General features: G+C 51.5%; 1 protein-coding gene across 1 annotated transcript in view; it reads left to right on the top strand.

The window, feature by feature from the left end:
• The window catches only part of CD96 (CD96 molecule), a 66242-nt gene that overhangs the window by 21831 nt on the left and 24809 nt on the right, over positions 1 to 19602 (top strand). The window contains 1 exon segment of the mRNA XM_058019157.1: positions 845 to 923. Coding sequence (XP_057875140.1) covers positions 845 to 923 — 79 coding nt within the window.

Raw genomic sequence — 19602 nt, 5'->3', positions numbered from 1 at the left:
AGAATGCACATATATAGGCAAGAGGAGGAAGAGGGAGAGCAAAACCAAGGCTGCTAAAACTGTAGCCTGATTTTGCTTAGTTGCCACAACTGCTCCATCACTGAGCCAGAGATGCTTAGGCGTTGAATGATCAGTTAAAGCTGCAGTTCACCTTTGCAGGTTTGTTCAGATGGCTTGATATTTTTCCAAAATGAGACAGTTGTTAAGAAATATGGATTCTTTTTAGTAAATGTGAAATAGTTCTCTTGGGAAAATGAAGGTCTACGTGCTAGCTACCATCTGTCTGTGTTTGAATATCAGATAAATACCTAGATGAGCTCTAGGCACCTTAGCAATTAAAAAATGCTTAAAGGAAAATGTCAAATAAGTTGGTATTTGGTATCAGACATTACAGATGTGACTCTTGTACTATAACTTTTTCCAAACTTCCTTTTGCTAGTTGGGAAAACAGTTCTATTTCACTGGAGCCAGTGACATCCTGTCTAAATTCTGATTTATGTATGTTTGTTCATTGCTCTACTGGTTTCAGGTCAAAACCAGCCAGTACACTCAAGCTCCTGAGGTTCGCATGAAAATAAGATGAAATATAAAAATGCTTCAAATGGTTTTTCTAAGTTTATTTACATATCTCAGTAAAACTCCTCTTGAGTTTCTAACTTGTGATAAGCTTTCAAACCTGACACAGCTTTGTGTAATGCCTGTGCGAGGAAAGCCAGCATCTCAAGTAACGGGCTACACCTATTTGACCTTGTTAGTCAGAAAGCAGGGAAGAAAGAGGGGAGGAAATGAAAAACAAGTGATATGGTTCCCTACAGCAATTTTTACAAGGCTTTGTGCTTTTCAGCAGGAGCGCTAACTTCTACCACAGAGGCAAAAGGCTACACCAGTGCCACGGCATTCAGCGAGGCTTTGACAACAGCACGTGAGTAGACAACACATCTCCTTTGCTTCACAGGACTGCAGCAAAGGAGTTCTGAAGCCAAAGTGCCAATGTGGCACCAGCTTAATGAATGTTGGGTTGCAAACCTACAGTAATCTGGAGCATCTTGTAAAAACCACAGCAGAAGGTCCTCAGGGGCTCAATTTGTGATGCCTTCTCTCAGAGCACTAGTTCTGTGGTGCTTATTTTCATCTGCTAGTTGAGAGTCACCACATTGCCATGCAAAAATTATTACTAAGCATGGAAAACTTGTGTCTGAGCAGAGGCCAAAGTCATGTGGAGTAACGTGTACCAGATTTTCAATACTTCACAGAAGCAATTTCCCTGTTGAGTTCCACTGAGTTAGAAGATAAAGGTTTGGGTTTCCAAGCTGTCGAGGATTTGCAGTGGCAAAAGAGGAATGAAAAAACATTTGAGTATCCTGGTTTCATTAGACATATTTATTTTCATAATATTACAATTGAGATAGTTGCTAGGCAAATGTAGTGAGTGCTGAAGAAGGTAGTTTATAGATGAAATAAATTGCCAGAGAAGCTAAATAAAATCACAGAGCAGCAGGGAAATAATGAGATAATGTGAAGTAATACAGGCTGCCTAATAGAACATTGAAAGACAGCCTCATTAAAGATCAATAAATCAATAAAAATCCCATAGGCTGAACATTTTTTCACTGGTCTTTCCCTTCAGAAAATCTCTGCAGTATAAAGCCCAAAGTTACTTCCTTTTTTAACATCTTGGTTTGCATTTGTGGTTTTGGAAAAAGCAGGACTTGTCAATGTGCTTTTGCATTTCCATGGGAGTTGTCTTTTGGCTGAGGCACAAATGTAGCAGCTGCTTTCCATTTTGTGAATGCATTTTTAGTAGCATCCACAACCATGCAGTTATACCACAACCTTGTGACAGCTTCTAATGCTCCACAATTCTGCTCTTGCACAGCTCGCTGGTTGCAATTTTTTCTAAAAGCATGCTGAATTACTCTACTATTTGCAGGGCATACTGTGTGTTGCTCCACTCATCCCCACATCCCCGCCACTGCTTCCCTACACCTGTGCCTGCCTGAACACCAGCTAAGAGATAATGGCCTTGAAGGGTCCTTGGTCCAGCAGCTGTAATTGAGGGCAGTTTCAGAGCACACAGGCACCAGTGAGTGTGCTGAGGCATACACATGAACCCATGTGCCCTCCCGGGGCCCCTGGGCTCCTACAACAGTGATTACCATTATCATTGTGGTCTGGGATGCTCTAACGTAAGCCATTATGTAAATAGGAATAAATAATGCTCATCAATGTGATGTATACAGCACAGTCCTATCAGATTTCTAAGTGTATATCCTTTTATTTTGTATATAACTTTGTAAAATGCTATGCATTTTACATATGTGAGATGTGTCATACCTATTCACTTAAAATCAAACACCTAATAAGCAAGTAGAAAAGAACTGAATTAACATCCAAAAATCTCAGTTTTTAGAGTGCCCTAAAACTACATCTTTTTAATGCACACATACACATACACACACACACACACACTTGAACTCTCAATTTCAGTCAAAGCCAGCAAGCATCTCACAATAAAGAGATTTTCTTGGTTTTGTCAGGTTAGTCATTTACATAATTTAAAGCTAGGTTTTTGTCTTGCATTTATAAATCAGCAGTTATATCAGAGACTGTCAGGTTACTCTGTTGTTTCATTTGTTGTGTGCATCAGAGAAAGTCAGAGTCCAAAACAGCCACAGCAGAGCCTAATGAAGTAATTGTGTACAGTTTTGTAAGACAATTGAAGGTCATTATTTCTTTTTATACAAATTTGAATAATTTCACCACTGGATCCCCATATCAGAAGTGCCATGGGAGCTCTGGAAATGCTGTGCCATTGTCTAGATGAGTATTTAGCTATTATATCAGAAGCTGTGAATGTAGAGAAGGATAGAAAAAACAGAAATGTGTCCCTTGTGGGGCACTGATCTAAACCATCAGAAGGATGGGAAAAACTGTCTATAAACAGATGGTAGACGATTTTTGTGGGTCAGACAGAAAAATCATCTGTGGTTCTTAAGGTTTCTCATTACCATCAATGAGGTAAAGCTCATCATTCTCCCAGACAGCTCTGCTGCTCAAAGCTGCCTCAACGCTGGCTTGCTGGAACATCTTAACTAACTTCCTTCCTTCCTTCCTTCCTTCCTTCCTTCCTTCCTTCCGCCACTTCCTTCCTTCCTTCCTTCCTTCCTTCCTTCCTTCCTTCCGCCACTTCCTTCCTTCCTTCCTTCCTTCCTTCCTTCCTTCCTTCCTTCCTTCCTTCCTTCCTTCCTTCCTTCCTTCCTTCCTTCCTTCCTTCCTTCCTTCCTTCCTTCCTTCCTTCCTTCCTTCCTTCCTTCCTTCCTTCCTTCCTTCCTTCCTTCCTTCCTTCCTTCCTTCCTTCCTTCCGCCACTTCCTTCCTTCCTTCCGCCACTTCCTTCCTTCCTTCCGCCACTTCCTTCCTTCCTTCCTTCCTTCCTTCCTTCCTTCCTTCCTTCCTTCCTTCCTTCCTTCCTTCCTTCCTTCCTTCCTTCCTTCCTTCCTTCCTTCCTTCCTTCCTTCCTTCCTTCCTTCCTTCCTTCCTTCCTTCCTTCCTTCCTTCCTTCCGCCACTTCCTTCCTTCCGCCACTTCCTTCCTTCCGCCACTTCCTTCCGCCACTTCCTTCCGCCACTTCCTTCCTTCCGCCACTTCCTTCCTTCCGCCACTTCCTTCCGCCACTTCCTTCCTTCCTTCCTTCCTTCCTTCCGCCACTTCCTTCCGCCACTTCCTTCCTTCCGCCACTTCCTTCCTTCCGCCACTTCCTTCCTTCCTTCCTTCCTTCCTTCCTTCCTTCCTTCCTTCCTTCCTTCCTTCCTTCCTTCCTTCCTTCCTTCCTTCCTTCCTTCCTTCCTTCCTTCCTTCCTTCCTTCCTTCCTTCCTTCCTTCCTTCCTTCCTTCCTTCCTTCCTTCCGCCACTTCCTTCCTTCCTTCCGCCACTTCCTTCCTTCCTTCCTTCCTTCCTTCCGCCACTTCCTTCCTTCCTTCCGCCACTTCCTTCCTTCCTTCCTTCCTTCCGCCACTTCCTTCCTTCCTTCCTTCCTTCCTTCCTTCCGCCACTTCCTTCCGCCACTTCCTTCCTTCCTTCCTTCCGCCACTTCCTTCCTTCCTTCCTTCCTTCCTTCCTTCCTTCCTTCCTTCCTTCCTTCCTTCCTTCCTTCCTTCCTTCCTTCCTTCCTTCCTTCCTTCCTTCCTTCCTTCCTTCCTTCCTTCCTTCCTTCCTTCCTTCCTTCCTTCCTTCCTTCCTTCCTTCCTTCCTTCCTTCCGCCACTTCCTTCCTTCCTTCCTTCCTTCCGCCACTTCCTTCCTTCCTTCCTTCCTTCCTTCCTTCCTTCCTTCCTTCCTTCCTTCCTTCCTTCCTTCCTTCCTTCCTTCCTTCCTTCCTTCCTTCCTTCCTTCCTTCCTTCCTTCCTTCCTTCCTTCCTTCCTTCCTTCCTTCCTTCCGCCACTTCCTTCCGCCACTTCCTTCCGCCACTTCCTTCCTTCCGCCACTTCCTTCCTTCCGCCACTTCCTTCCTTCCTTCCTTCCGCCACTTCCTTCCTTCCGCCACTTCCTTCCTTCCTTCCTTCCTTCCTTCCTTCCTTCCTTCCTTCCTTCCTTCCTTCCTTCCTTCCTTCCTTCCTTCCTTCCTTCCTTCCTTCCTTCCTTCCTTCCTTCCTTCCTTCCTTCCTTCCTTCCTTCCTTCCTTCCTTCCGCCACTTCCTTCCTTCCTTCCTTCCTTCCTTCCTTCCTTCCTTCCTTCCTTCCTTCCTTCCTTCCTTCCGCCACTTCCTTCCTTCCGCCACTTCCTTCCTTCCTTCCTTCCGCCACTTCCTTCCTTCCTTCCTTCCTTCCGCCACTTCCTTCCGCCACTTCCTTCCTTCCGCCACTTCCTTCCTTCCTTCCTTCCTTCCTTCCTTCCTTCCTTCCTTCCTTCCTTCCTTCCTTCCTTCCTTCCTTCCTTCCTTCCTTCCTTCCTTCCTTCCTTCCTTCCTTCCTTCCTTCCTTCCGCCACTTCCTTCCTTCCTTCCGCCACTTCCTTCCGCCACTTCCTTCCTTCCTTCCGCCACTTCCTTCCTTCCTTCCTTCCTTCCGCCACTTCCTTCCTTCCTTCCTTCCTTCCTTCCTTCCTTCCTTCCTTCCTTCCTTCCTTCCTTCCTTCCTTCTTCCTTCCTTCCTTCCTTCCTTCCTTCCTTCCTTCCTTCCTTCCTTCCTTCCTTCCTTCCTTCCTTCCTTCCTTCCTTCCTTCCTTCCTTCCTTCCTTCCTTCCTTCCTTCCGCCACTTCCTTCCTTCCTTCCGCCACTTCCTTCCTTCCTTCCTTCCTTCCTTCCTTCCTTCCTTCCTTCCTTCCTTCCTTCCTTCCTTCCTTCCTTCCTTCCTTCCTTCCTTCCTTCCTTCCTTCCTTCCTTCCTTCCTTCCTTCCTTCCTTCCTTCCTTCCTTCCTTCCGCCACTTCCTTCCTTCCGCCACTTCCTTCCTTCCGCCACTTCCTTCCTTCCGCCACTTCCTTCCTTCCTTCCTTCCTTCCGCCACTTCCTTCCTTCCGCCACTTCCTTCCTTCCTTCCTTCCGCCACTTCCTTCCTTCCTTCCTTCCGCCACTTCCTTCCTTCCTTCCTTCCTTCCTTCCTTCCTTCCTTCCTTCCTTCCTTCCTTCCTTCCTTCCTTCCTTCCTTCCGCCACTTCCTTCCTTCCGCCACTTCCTTCCTTCCTTCCTTCCTTCCTTCCTTCCTTCCTTCCTTCCTTCCTTCCTTCCTTCCTTCCTTCCTTCCTTCCTTCCTTCCTTCCTTCCTTCCTTCCTTCCTTCCTTCCTTCCTTCCTTCCTTCCTTCCTTCCTTCCTTCCTTCCTTCCTTCCTTCCTTCCTTCCGCCACTTCCGCCACTTCCGCCACTTCCGCCACTTCCTTCCGCCACTTCCTTCCTTCCTTCCGCCACTTCCTTCCGCCACTTCCTTCCTTCCTTCCGCCACTTCCTTCCTTCCTTCCTTCCTTCCTTCCGCCACTTCCTTCCTTCCTTCCTTCCTTCCTTCCTTCCTTCCTTCCTTCCTTCCCTTCCTTCCTTCCTTCCTTCCTTCCTTCCTTCCTTCCTTCCTTCCTTCCTTCCTTCCGCCACTTCCTTCCTTCCTTCCGCCACTTCCTTCCTTCCTTCCTTCCTTCCTTCCTTCCTTCCTTCCTTCCTTCCTTCCTTCCTTCCTTCCTTCCTTCCTTCCTTCCTTCCTTCCTTCCTTCCTTCCTTCCTTCCTTCCTTCCGCCACTTCCTTCCTTCCGCCACTTCCTTCCTTCCGCCACTTCCTTCCTTCCGCCACTTCCTTCCTTCCTTCCGCCACTTCCTTCCTTCCTTCCTTCCGCCACTTCCTTCCTTCCTTCCTTCCGCCACTTCCTTCCTTCCGCCACTTCCTTCCGCCACTTCCTTCCGCCACTTCCTTCGCCACTTCCTTCCTTCCGCCACTTCCTTCCTTCCTTCCTTCCTTCCTTCCTTCCTTCCTTCCTTCCTTCCTTCCTTCCTTCCTTCCTTCCTTCCTTCCTTCCTTCCTTCCTTCCTTCCTTCCTTCCTTCCTTCCTTCCTTCCTTCCTTCCTTCCTTCCTTCCTTCCTTCCTTCCTTCCTTCCTTCCTTCCGCCACTTCCTTCCTTCCGCCACTTCCTTCCTTCCGCCACTTCCTTCCTTCCGCCACTTCCTTCCTTCCTTCCTTCCTTCCTTCCTTCCTTCCTTCCGCCACTTCCTTCCGCCACTTTCCTTCCGCCACTTCCTTCCTTCCTTCCGCCACTTCCTTCCTTCCGCCACTTCCTTCCTTCCTTCCTTCCTTCCTTCCTTCCTTCCTTCCTTCCTTCCTTCCTTCCTTCCTTCCTTCCTTCCTTCCTTCCTTCCTTCCTTCCTTCCGCCACTTCCTTCCGCCACTTCCTTCCTTCCTTCCTTCCTTCCTTCCTTCCTTCCTTCCTTCCTTCCTTCCTTCCTTCCTTCCGCCACTTCCTTCCTTCCGCCACTTCCTTCCTTCCTTCCTTCCTTCCGCCACTTCCTTCCTTCCTTCCTTCCTTCCGCCACTTCCTTCCTTCCGCCACTTCCTTCCGCCACTTCCTTCCTTCCTTCCTTCCTTCCTTCCTTCCTTCCTTCCTTCCTTCCTTCCTTCCTTCCTTCCTTCCTTCCTTCCTTCCTTCCTTCCTTCCTTCCTTCCTTCCTTCCTTCCTTCCTTCCTTCCTTCCTTCCGCCACTTCCTTCCTTCCGCCACTTCCTTCCTTCCTTCCGCCACTTCCTTCCGCCACTTCTTCCTTCCTTCCTTCCTTCCTTCCTTCCTTCCTTCCTTCCTTCCTTCCTTCCTTCCTTCCTTCCTTCCTTCCTTCCTTCCTTCCTTCCTTCCTTCCTTCCTTCCTTCCTTCCTTCCTTCCTTCCTTCCTTCCTTCCTTCCTTCCTTCCTTCCGCCACTTCCTTCCGCCACTTCCTTCCGCCACTTCCTTCCTTCCTTCCTTCCTTCCGCCACTTCCTTCCTTCCGCCACTTCCTTCCTTCCTTCCTTCCGCCACTTCCTTCCTTCCTTCCTTCCTTCCTTCCTTCCTTCCTTCCTTCCTTCCTTCCTTCCTTCCTTCCTTCCTTCCTTCCTTCCTTCCTTCCTTCCTTCCTTCCTTCCTTCCTTCCTTCCTTCCTTCCTTCCTTCCTTCCTTCCTTCCGCCACTTCCTTCCGCCACTTCCTTCCTTCCTTCCTTCCTTCCTTCCTTCCTTCCTTCCTTCCGCCACTTCCTTCCTTCCGCCACTTCCTTCCTTCCTTCCGCACTTCCTTCCGCCACTTCCTTCCTTCCTTCCGCCACTTCCTTCCTTCCTTCCTTCCTTCCTCTTCCTTCCTTCCTTCCTTCCTTCCTTCCTTCCTTCCTTCCTTCCTTCCTTCCTTCCTTCCTTCCTTCCTTCCTTCCTTCCTTCCTTCCTTCCTTCCTCCTTCGCCACTTCCTTCCTTCCTTCCTTCCTTCCCGCCACTTCCTTCCTTCCTTCCTTCCTTCCGTCCACTTCCTTCCTTCCTTCCTTCCTTCCTTCCTTCCGCCACTTCCTTCCTTCCTTCCTTCCTTCCGCCACTTCCTTCCTTCCTTCCCTTCCGCCACTTCCTTCCTTCCGCCACTTCCTTCCTTCCGCCACTTCCTTCCGCCACTTCCTTCCGCCACTTCCTTCCGCCACTTCCTTCCTTCCGCCTACTTCCTTCCTTCCTTCCGCCACTTCCTTCTTCCTTCCTTCCTTCCGCCACTTCCTTCCTTCCTTCCTTCCTTCCTTCCTTCCTTCTTCCTTCCTTCCTTCCTTCCTTCCTTCCTTCCTTCCTTCCTTCCTTCCTTCCTTCCTTCCTTCCTTCCGCCACTTCCTTCCGCCACTTCCTTCCGCCACTTCCTCCGCCACTTCCTTCCTTCCTTCCTTCCTTCCTTCCTTCCTTCCGCCACTTCCTTCCTTCTTCCGCCACTTCCTTCCGCCACTTCCTTCCGCCACTTCCTTCCTTCCTTCCGCCACTTCCTTCCTTCCTTCCGCCACTTCCTTCCTTCGCCACTTCCTTCCTTCCTTCCTTCCTTCCTTCCTTCCTTCCTTCCTTCTTCCGCCACTTCCTTCCGCCACTTCCTTCCTTCCTTCCTTCCTTCCTTCCTTCCTTCCTTCCGCCACTTCCTTCCTTCCGCCACTTCCTTCTTCTTCCTTCCGCCACTTCCTTCCTTCCTTCCTTCCGCCACTTCCTTCCTTCCGCCACTTCCTTCCTTCCGCCACTTCCTTCCGCCACTTCCTTCCTTCCTTCCTTCCTTCCTTCCTTCCTTCCTTCCTTCCTTCCTTCCTTCCTTCCTTCCTTCCTTCCTTCCTTCCTTCCTTCCTTCCTTCCTTCCTTCCTTCCTTCCTCTTCCTTCCTTCCTTCCTTCCTTCCTTCCTTCCTTCCGCCACTTCCTTCCTTCCGCCACTTCCTTCCTTCCGCCACTTCCTTCCTTCCGCCACTTCCTTCCTTCCTTCCGCCACTTCCTTCCGCCACTTCCTTCCGCCACTTCCTTCCTTCCTTCCGCCACTTCCTTCCTTCCTTCCGCCACTTCCTTCCTTCCGCCACTTCCTTCCTTCCTTCCTTCCTTCCTTCCGCCACTTCCTTCCTTCCGCCACTCCTTCCCTTCCTTCCTTCCTTCCTTCCTTCCTTCCTTCCTTCCTTCCTTCCTTCCTTCCTTCCTTCCTTCCTTCCTTCCTTCCTTCCTTCCTTCCTTCCTTCCTTCCTTCCTTCCTTCCTTCCTTCCTTCCTTCCGCCACTTCCTTCCTTCCGCCACTTCCTTCCTTCCGCCACTTCCTTCCTTCCTTCCGCCACTTCCTTCCTTCCTTCCTTCCTTCCTTCCTTCCTTCCTTCCTTCCTTCCTTCCTTCCTTCCTTCCTTCCTTCCTTCCTTCCTTCCTTCCTTCCTTCCTTCCTTCCTTCCTTCCTTCCTTCCTTCCTTCCTTCCTTCCTTCCTTCCCTTCCTTCCTTCCTTCCTTCCTTCCTTCCTTCCTTCCTTCCTTCCCGCCACTTCCTTCCTTCCTTCCGCCACTTCCTTCCTTCCTTCCGCCACTTCCTTCCTTCCTTCCTTCCTTCCGCCACTTCCTTCCTTCCTTCCTTCCTTCCTTCCTTCCTTCCTTCCTTCCTCTTCCTTCTCTTCCTTCCTTCCTTCCTTCCTTCCTTCCTTCCTTCCTTCCTTCCTTCCTTCCGCCACTTCCTTCCTTCCTTCCTTCGCCACTTCCTTCCTTCCTTCCTTCCTTCCTTCCTTCCTTCCTTCCTTCCTTCCTTCTTCCTTCCTTCCTTCCTTCCTTCCTTCCTTCCTTCCTTCCTTCCTTCCTTCCTTCCTTCCTTCCTTCCTTCCTTCCTTCCTTCCTTCCTTCCTTCCTTCCTTCCTTCCTTCCTTCCTTCCTTCCTTCCTTCCTTCCTTCCTTCCTTCCTTCCTTCCTTCCTTCCTTCCTTCCGCCACTTCCTTCCTTCCGCCACTTCCTTCCTTCCTTCCTTCCTTCCGCCACTTCCTTCCTTCCGCCACTTCCTTCCTTCCTTCCTTCCTTCCGCCACTTCCTTCCTTCCTTCCTTCCTTCCTTCTTCCTTCCTTCCTTCCTTCCTTCCTTCCTTCCTTCTTCCTTCCTTCCTTCCTTCCTTCCTTCCTTCCTTCCTTCTTCCTTCCTTCCTTCCTTCCTTCCTTCCTTCCTTCCTTCCTTCCTTCCTTCCTTCCTTCCTTCCGCCACTTCCTTCCGCCACTTCCTTCCGCCACTTCCTTCCGCACTTCCTTCCTTCCTTCCTTCCTTCCTTCCTTCCTTCCTTCCTTCCTTCCTTCCTTCTCTCCTTCCTTCCTTCCTTCCTTCCTTCCTTCCTTCCTTCCTTCCTTCCTTCCTCCTTCCGCCACTTCCTTCCTTCCGCCACTTCCTTCCTTCCGCCACTTCCTTCCTTCCGCCACTTCCTTCCTTCCGCACTTCCTTCTTCCGCCACTTCCTTCCTTCCTTCCTTCCTTCCTTCCTTCCTTCCTTCCTTCCTTCCTTCCTTCCTTCCTTCCTTCCTTCCTTCCTTCCTTCCTTCCTTCCTTCCTTCCTTCCTTCCTTCCTTCCTTCCTTCCTTCCTCTTCCTTCCTTCCGCCACTTCCTTCCTTCCGCCACTTCCTTCCTTCGCCACTTCCTTCCTTCCTTCCTTCCTTCCGCCACTTCCTTCCTTCCTTCCTTCCGCCACTTCCTTCCTTCCTTCCTTCCGCCACTTCCTTCCTTCCGCCACTTCCTTCCTTCCGCCACTTCCTTCCGCACTTCCTTCCTTCTTCCTTCCTTCCTTCCTTCCTTCTTCCTTCCTTCCTTCCTTCCTTCCTTCCTTCCTTCCTTCCTTCCTTCCTTCCTTCCTTCCTTCCTTCCTTCCTTCCTTCCTTCCTTCCTTCCTTCCTTCCGCCACTTCCTTCCGCCACTTCCTTCCTTCCTTCCGCCACTTCCTTCCGCCACTTCCTTCCTTCCTTCCGCCACTTCCTTCCTTCCTTCCGCCACTCCTTCCTTCCGCCACTTCCTTCCTTCCTTCCTTCCTTCCGCCACTTACTTCCTTCCTTCCTTCCTTCCTTCCTTCCTTCCTTCCTTCCTTCCTTCCTTCCTTCCTTCCTTCCTTCCTTCCTTCCTTCCTTCCTTCCGCACTTCCTTCCTTCCTTCCGCCACTTCCTCCTTCCTTCCTTCCTTCCTTCCTTCCTTCCTTCCTTCCTTCCTTCCTTCCTTCCTTCCTTCCTTCCTTCCTTCCTTCCTTCCTTCCTTCCTTCCTTCCTTCCTTCCTTCCTTCCTTCCTTCCTTCCTTCCTTCCTTCCTCCGCCACTTCCTTCCTTCCTTCCGCCACTTCCTTCCTTCCTTCCTTCCTTCCGCCACTTCCTTCCTTCCTTCCTTCCTTCCTTCCTTCCTTCCTTCCTTCCTTCCTTCCTTCCTTCCTTCCTTCCTTCCTTCCTTCCTTCCTTCCTTCCTTCCTTCCTTCCTTCCTTCCTTCCTTCCTTCCTTCCTTCCTTCCTTCCTTCCTTCCTTCCTTCCTTCCTTCCTTCCTTCCGCCACTTCCTTCCTTCCGCCACTTCCTTCCTTCCTTCCTTCCGCCACTTCCTTCCTTCCTTCCTTCCGCCACTTCCTTCCTTCCTTCCTTCCTTCCTTCCTTCCTCCTTCCTTCCTTCCTTCCTTCCTTCCTTCCTTCCTTCCTTCCTTCCTTCCTTCCTTCCTTCCTTCCTTCCTTCCTTCCTTCCTTCCTTCCTTCCTTCCTTCCTTCCTTCCTTCCTTCCTTCCTTCCTTCCTTCCGCCACTTCCTTCCTTCCGCCACTTCCTTCCTTCCTTCCTTCCTTCCTTCTCGCCACTTCCTTCCTTCCTTCCTTCCTTCCTTCCTTCCTTCCTTCCTTCCTTCCTTCCTTCCTTCCTTCCTTCCTTCCTTCCTTCCCTTCCTTCCTTCCTTCCTTCCTTCCTTCCTTCCGCCACTTCCTTCCTTCCTTCCTTCCTTCCCTTCCTTCCTTCCTTCCTTCCCTTCCTTCCTTCCTTCCTTCCTTCCTTCCTTCCTTCCTTCCTTCCTTCCTTCCTTCCTTCCTTCCTTCCTTCCTTCCTTCCTTCCTTCCTTCCTTCCTTCCTTCTTCCTTCCTTCCTTCCTTCCTTCCTTCCTTCCTTCCTTCCTTCCTTCCTTCCTTCCTTCCTTCCTTCCTCCTTCCTTCCTTCCTTCCTTCCTTCCTTCCTTCCTCCTTCCTTCCTTCCTTCCTTCCTTCCTTCCTTCCTTCCTTCCTTCCTTCCTTCCTTCTTCCTTCCTTCCTTCCTTCCTTCCTTCCTTCCTTCCTTCCTTCCTCCGCCACTTCGCCACTTCCGCCACTTCCGCCACTTCCGCCACTTCCTTCCTTCCGCCACTTCCTTCCTTCCTTCCTTCCTTCCGCCACTTCCTTCCTTCCTTCCTTCCGCCACTTCCTTCCTTCCTTCCTTCCGCCACTTCCTTCCTTCCGCCACTTCCTTCCTTCCGCCACTTCCTTCCGCCACTTCCTTCCTTCCTTCCTTCCTTCCTTCCTTCCTTCCTTCCTTCCTTCCTTCCTTCCTTCCTTCCTTCCTTCCTTCCTTCCTTCCTTCCTTCCTTCCTTCCTTCCTTCCTTCCTTCCTCTTCCGCCACTTCCTTCCGCCACTTCCTTCCGCCACTTCCTTCCTTCCGCCACTTCCTTCCTTCCGCCACTTCCTTCCTTCGCTTCCGCCACTTCCTTCCGCCACTTCCTTCCGCCACTTCCTTCCTTCCTTCCGCCACTTCCTTCCTTCCTTCCGCCACTTCCTTCCTTCCGCCACTTCCTTCCTTCCTTCCTTCCTTCCGCCACTTCCTTCCGTTCCTTCCTTCCTTCCTTCCTTCCTTCCTTCCTTCCTTCCTTCCTTCCTTCCTTCCTTCCTTCCTTCCTTCCTTCCTTCTCTTCCTTCCTTCCTTCCTTCCTTCCTTCCTTCCTTTCCTTCCTTCCTTCCTTCCTTCCTTCCTTCCTTCCTTCCTTCCTTCCTTCCTTCCTTCCTTCCTTCCCTTCTTTCCGCCACTTCCTTCCTTCCTTCCTTCCTTCCTTCCTTCCGCCACTTCCTTCCTTCCTTCCTTCCTTCCTTCCTTCCTTCCTTCCTTCCTTCCTTCCTTCCTTCCTTCCTTCCTTCCTTCCTTCCTTCCTTCCTTCCTTCCTTCCTTCCTTCCTTCCTTCCTTCCTTCCTTCCTTCCTTCCTTCCTTCCTTCCTTCCTTCCTTCCTTCCTTCCGCCACTTCCTTCCTTCCGCCACTTCCTTCCTTCCTTCCTTCCTTCCTTCCGCCACTTCCTTCCTTCCTCCTTCCTTCTTCCTTCCTTCCGCCACTTCCTTCCGCCACTTCCTTCCTTCCTTCCTTCCTTCCTTCCTTCCTTCCTTCCTTCCTTCCTTCCTTCCTTCCTTCCTTCCTTCCTTCCTTCCTTCCTTCCTTCTTCCTTCCTTCCTTCCTTCCTTCCTTCCTTCCTTCCTTCCTTCCTTCCTTCCTTCCGCCACTTCCTTCCGTTCCTTCCTTCCTTCCTTCCTTCCTTCCTTCCTTCCTTCCTTCCTTCCTTCCTTCCTTCCTTCCTTCCTTCCTTCCTTCCTTCCTTCCTTCCTTCCTTCCTTCCTTCCTTCCTTCCTTCCTTCCTTCCTTCCTTCCGCCACTTCCTTCCGCCACTTCTTCCGCCACTTCCTTCCGCCACTTCCTTCCGCCACTTCCTTCCTTCCTTCCTTCCTTCCTTCCTTCCTTCCTTCCTTCCTTCCTTCCTTCCTTCCTTCCTTCCTTCCGCCACTTCCTTCCGCCACTTCCTTCCGCCACTTCCTTCCGCCACTTCCTTCCGCCACTTCCTTCCTTCCTTCCGCCACTTCCTTCCTTCCTTCCTTCCTTCCTTCTCTTCTTCCTTCCTTCCTTCCTTCCTTCCTTCCTTCCTTCCTTCCTTCCTTCCTTCCTTCCTTCCTTCCTTCCTTCCTTCCTTCCTCCTTCCTTCCTTCCTTCCTTCCTTCCTTCCTTCCTCCTTCCTTCCTCCTTCCTTCCGCCACTTCCTTCCTTCCTTCCTTCCTTCCGCCACTTCCTTCTTCCGCCACTTCCTTCCTTCCGCCACTTCCTTCCTTCCTTCCTTCCGCCACTTCCTTCCTTCCTTCCTTCCTTCCGCCACTTCCTTCCTTCCTTCCGCCACTTCCTTCCTTCCTTCCGCCACTTCCTTCCGCCACTTCCTTCCTTCCTTCCTTCCGCCACTTCCTTCCTTCCGCCACTTCCTTCCTTCCTTCCTTCCGCCACTTCCTTCCTTCCTTCCTTCCTTCCTTCCGCCACTTCCTTCCTTCCTTCCGCCACTTCCTTCCTTCCTTCCGCCACTTCCTTCCTTCCTTCCGCCACTTCCTTCCGCCACTTCCTTCCTTCCGCCACTTCCTTCCTTCCTTCCTTCCTTCCTTCCTTCCTTCCTTCCTTCCTTCCTTCCTTCCTTCCTTCCTTCCTTCCTTCCTTCCTTCCTTCCTTCCTTCCTTCCTTCCTTCCTTCCTTCCTTCCTTCCTTCCTTCCTTCCTTCCTTCCTTCCTTCCGCCACTTCCTTCCGCCACTTCCTTCCTTCCTTCCTTTCCTTCCTTCCTTCTTCTTCCTTCCTTCCTTCCTTCCTTCCTTCCTTCCTTCCTTCCTTCCTTCCTTCCTTCCTTCCTTCCTTCCTTCCTTCCTTCCTTCCTTCCTTCCTTCCTTCCTTCCTTCCTTCCGCCACTTCCTTCCTTCCGCCACTTCCTTCCTTCCTTCCTTCCTTCCGCCACTTCCTTCCTTCCTTCCTTCCGCCACTTCCTTCCTTCCTTCCTTCCGCCACTTCCTTCCTTCCGCCACTTCCTTCCTTCCGCCACTTCCTTCCTTCCTTCCTTCCTTCCTTCCTTCCTTCCTTCCTTCCTTCCTTCCTTCCTTCCTTCCTTCCTTCCTTCCTTCCTTCCTTCCTTCCTTCCTTCCTTCCCACTTCCGCCACTTCCGCCACTTCCGCCACTTCCTTCCTTCCTTCCGCCACTTCCTTCCGCCACTTCCTTCCGCCACTTCCTTCCTTCCTTCCGCCACTTCCTTCCTTCCTTCCGCCACTTCCTTCCTTCCGCCACTTCCTTCCTTCCTTCCTTCCTTCCGCCACTTCCTTCCTTCCGCCACTTCCTTCCTTCCTTCCTTCCTTCCTTCCTTCCTTCCTTCCTTCTTCCTTCCTTCCTTCCTTCCTTCCTTCCTTCCTTCCTTCCTTCCTTCCTTCCTTCCTTCCTTCCTTCCTTCCTTCCTTCCTTCCTTCCTTCCTTCCTTCCTTCCTTCCTTCCTTCCTTCCTTCCTTCCTTCCTTCCTTCCGCCACTTCCTTCCTTCCGCAACTTCCTTCCTTCCTTCCGCCACTTCCTTCCTTCCGCCACTTCCTTCCTTCCTTCGCCACTTCCTTCCTCCTTCCTTCCTTCCTTCCTTCCTTCCTTCCTTCCTTCCTTCCTTCCTTCCTTCCTTCCTTCCTTCCTTCCTTCTTCCTTCCTTCCTTCCTTCCTTCCTTCCTTCCTTCCTTCCTTCCGCCACTTCCTTCCTTCCTTCCGCCACTTCCTTCCTTCTTCCTTCCGCCACTTCCTTCCTTCCTTCCTTCCTTCCTTCCTCCTTCCTTCCTTCCTTCCTTCCTTCCTTCCTTCCTTCCTTCCTTCCTTCCTTCCTTCCTTCCTTCCTTCCTTCCTTCCTTCCTTCCTTCCTTCCTTCCTTCCTTCCTTCCTTCCTTCCTTCCTTCCTTCCTTCCTTCCTTCCTTCCTTCCTTCCTTCCTTCCTTCTCGCCACTTCCTTCCTTCCGCCACTTCCTTCCTTCCTTCCTTCCTTCCGCCACTTCCCTTCCTTCCTTCCTTCCGCCACTTCCTTCCTTCCTTCCTTCCGCCACTTCCTTCCTTCCGCCACTTCCTTCCTTCCTTCCTTCCTTCCTTCCTTCCTTCCTTCCTTCCTTCCTTCCTTCCTTCCTTCCTTCCTTCCTTCCTTCCTTCCTTCCTTCCTTCCTTCCTTCCTTCCGCCACTTCCGCCACTTCCGCCACTTCCGCCACTTCCTTCCTTCCTCCGCCACTTCCTTCCGCCACTTCCTTCCGCCACTTCCTTCCTTCCTTCCGCCACTTCCTTCCTTCCTTCCGCCACTTCCTTCCTTCGCCACTTCCTTCCTTCCTTCCTTCCTTCCGCCACTTCCTTCCTTCCGCCACTTCCTTCCTTCCTTCCTTCCTTCCTTCCTTCCTTCCTTCCTTCTTCCTTCCTTCCTTCCTTCCTTCCTTCCTTCCTTCCTTCCTTCCTTCCTTCCTTCCTTCCTTCCTTCCTTCCTTCCTTCCTTCCTTCCTTCCTTCCTTCCTTCCTTCCTTCCTTCCTTCCTTCCTTCCTTCCTTCCTTCCTTCCTTCCTTCCTTCCTTCCGCCACTTCCTTCCTTCCGCAACTTCCTTCCTTCCTTCCGCCACTTCCTTCCTTCCGCCACTTCCTTCCTTCCTTCCGCCACTTCCTTCCTTCCTTCCTTCCTTCCTTCCTTCCTTCCTTCCTTCCTTCCTTCCTTCCTTCCTTCCTTCCTTCCTTCCTTCCTTCCTTTCCTTCCTTCCTTCCTTCCTTCCTTCCTTCCTTCCTTCCTTCCTTCCTTCCGCCACTTCCTTCCTTCCTTCCGCCACTTCCTTCCTTCCTTCCTTCCTTCCGCCACTTCCTTCCTTCCTTCCTTCCTTCCTTCCTTCCTTCCTTCCTTCCTTCCTTCCTTCCTTCCTTCCTTCCTTCCTTCCTTCCTTCCTTCCTTCCTTCCTTCCTTCCTTCCTTCCTTCCTTCCTTCCGCCACTTCCGTTCCTTCCGCCACTTCCTTCCTTCCTTCCTTCCTTCTCCTTCCTTCCTTCCGTCCTTCCTTCCTTCCTTCCTTCCTTCCTTCCTTCCTTCCTTCCTTCCTTCCTTCCTTCCTTCCTTCCTTCCTTCCTTCCTTCCTTCCTTCCTTCCTTCCGCCACTTCCTTCCTTCCTTCCTTCCTTCCGCCACTTCCTTCCTTCCTTCCTTCCTTCCTTCCTTCCTTCCTTCCTTCCTTCCTTCCTTCCTTCCTTCCTTCCTTCCTTCCTTCCTTCCTTCCTTCCTTCCTTCCTTCCTTCCTTCCTTCCTTCCGCCACTTCCTTCCTTCCGCCACTTCCTTCCTTCCGCCACTTCCTTCTTCCGCCACTTCCTTCCTTCCTTCCTTCCTTCCTTCCTTCCTTCCTTCCTTCCTTCCTTCCTTCCTTCCTTCCTTCCTTCCTTCCTCCTCCTTCCTTCCTTCCTTCCTTCCGCCACTTCCTTCCGCCACTTCCTTCTTCCTTCCTTCCTTCCTTCCTTCCTTCCTTCCTTCCTTCCTTCCTTCCTTCCTTCTTCGCTTCCTTCCTTCCTTCCTTCCTTTCCTTCCTTCCTTCCTTCCTTCCTTCCTTCCTTCCTTCCTTCCTTCCTTCCTTCCTTCCTTCCTTCCGCCACTTCCTTCCTTCCCGCCACTTCCTTCCTTCCTTCCTTCCTTCCGCCACTTCCTTCCTTCCTTCCTTCCGCCACTTCCTTCCTTCCTTCCTTCCGCCACTTCCTTCCTTCCGCCACTTCCTTCCTTCCTTCCTTCCTTCCTTCCTTCCTTCCTTCCTTCCTTCCTTCCTTCCTTCCTTCCTTCCTTCCTTCTTCCTTCCTTCCTTCCTTCCTTCCTTCCTTCCTTCCTTCCTTCCTTCCTTCCTTCCTTCTTCCTTCCTTCCTTCCTTCCTTCCTTCCTTCCTTCCTTCCTTCCTTCCTTCCGCCACTTCCTTCCGCCACTTCCTTCCGCCACTTCCTTCCTTCCGCCACTTCCTTCCTTCCGCCACTTCCTTCCTTCCTTCCGCCACTTCCTTCCGCCACTTCTTCCGCCACTTCCTTCCTTCCTTCCGCCACTTCCTTCCTTCCTTCCGCCACTTCCTTCCTTCCGCCACTTCCTTCCTTCCTTCCTTCCTTCCGCCACTTCCTTCCTTCCTTCCTTCCTTCCTTCCTTCCTTCCTTCCTTCCTTCCTTCCTTCCTTCCTTCCTTCCTTCCTTCCTTCCTTCCTTCCTTCCTTCCGCCACTTCCTTCCTTCCTTCCGCCACTTCCTTCCTTCCTTCCGCCACTTCCTTCCGCCACTTCCTTCCTTCCATCCTTCCTTCCTTCCTTCCTTCCTTCCTTCCTTCCTTCCTTCCTTCCTTCCTTCCTTCCTTCTTCCTTCCTTCCTTCCTTCCTTCCTTCCTTCCTTCCTTCTTCCTTCCTTCCTTCCTTCCTTCCTTCCTTCCTTCCTTCCTTCCTTCCTTCCGCCACTTCCTTCCTTCCGCCACTTCCTTCCTTCCTTCCTTCCTTCCTTCCGCCACTTCCTTCCTTCCTTCCTTCCTTCCTTCCTTCCGCCACTTCCTTCCTTCCTTCCTTCCTTCCTTCCTTCCGCCACTTCCTTCCGCCACTTCCTTCCTTCCTTCCTTCCGCCACTTCCTTCCGCCACTTCCTTCCTTCCTTCCTTCCTTCCTTCCTTCCTTCCTTCCTTCCTTCCTTCCTTCCTTCTCCTTCCTTCCTTCCTTCTTCCTTCCTTCCTTCCTTCCTCTTCCTTCCTTCCTTCCTTCCTTCCGCCACTTCCTTCCTTCCTTCCTTCCTTCCGCCACTTCCTTCCTTCCTTCCGCCACTTCCTTCCTTCCTTCCTTCCTTCCTTCCTTCCTTCCTTCCTTCCTTCCTTCCTTCCTTCCTTCCTTCCTTCCTTCCTTCCTTCCTTCCGCCACTTCCTTCCGCCACTTCCTTCCGCCACTTCCTTCGCCACTTCCTTCCTTCCTTCCGCCACTTCCTTCCTTCCTTCCTTCCTTCCTTCCTTCCTTCCTTCCTTCCTTCCTTCCTTCCTTCCTTCCTTCCTTCCTTCCTTCCTTCCTTCCTTCCTTCCTCCTTCCTTCTTCCTTCCGCCACTTCCTTCCTTCCGCCACTTCCTTCCTTCCTTCCTTCCGCCACTTCCTTCCTTCCTTCCTTCCTTCCGCCACTTCCTTCCTTCCTTCCTTCCTTCCGCCACTTCCTTCCGCCACTTCCTTCCTTCCTTCCTTCCGCACTTCCTTCCTTCCGCCACTTCCTTCCTTCCTTCCTTCCTTCCGCCACTTCCTTCCTTCCTTCCTTCCTTCCGCCACTTCCTTCCTTCCTTCGCCACTTCCTTCCTTCCTTCCGCCACTTCCTTCCTTCCTTCCGCCACTTCCTTCCGCCACTTCCCTTCCTTCCGCCACTTCCTTCCTTCCTTCCGCCACTTCCTTCCGTCCACTTCCTTCCTTCCGCCACTTCGCCTTCCTTCCTTCCTTCCGCCACTTCCTCCTTCCTTCCTTCCGCCACTTCCTTCCTTCCGCCACTTCCTTCCGCCACTTCCTTCCGCCACTTCCTTCCGCACTTCCTTCCTTCCTTCCTTCCTTCCTTCCTTCCTTCCCTTCCTTCCTTCCTTCCTTCCCTTCCTTCCTTCCTTCCTTCCTTCCTTCCTTCCTTCCTTCCTTCCTTCCTTCCTTCCTTCCTTCCGCCACTTCCTTCCTTCCGCCACTTCCTTCCTTCCTTCCTTCCTTCCGCCACTTCCTTCCTTCCTTCTTCCTTCCTTCCTTCCGCCACTTCCTTCCTTCCTTCCTTCCGCCACTTCCTTCCTTCCGCCACTTCCTTCCGCCACTTCCTTCCGCCACTTCCTTCCGCCACTTCCTTCCTTCCTTCCGCCACTTCCTTCCTTCCTTCCGCCACTTCCTTCCTTCCGCCACTTCCTTCCTT

Source organism: Melospiza georgiana, chromosome 2 (genome assembly GCF_028018845.1).
Source record: "Melospiza georgiana isolate bMelGeo1 chromosome 2, bMelGeo1.pri, whole genome shotgun sequence".
Classification (NCBI taxonomy): Eukaryota; Metazoa; Chordata; class Aves; order Passeriformes; family Passerellidae; genus Melospiza; species Melospiza georgiana.
This window is presented reverse-complemented; position numbering and strand designations above follow the sequence as displayed.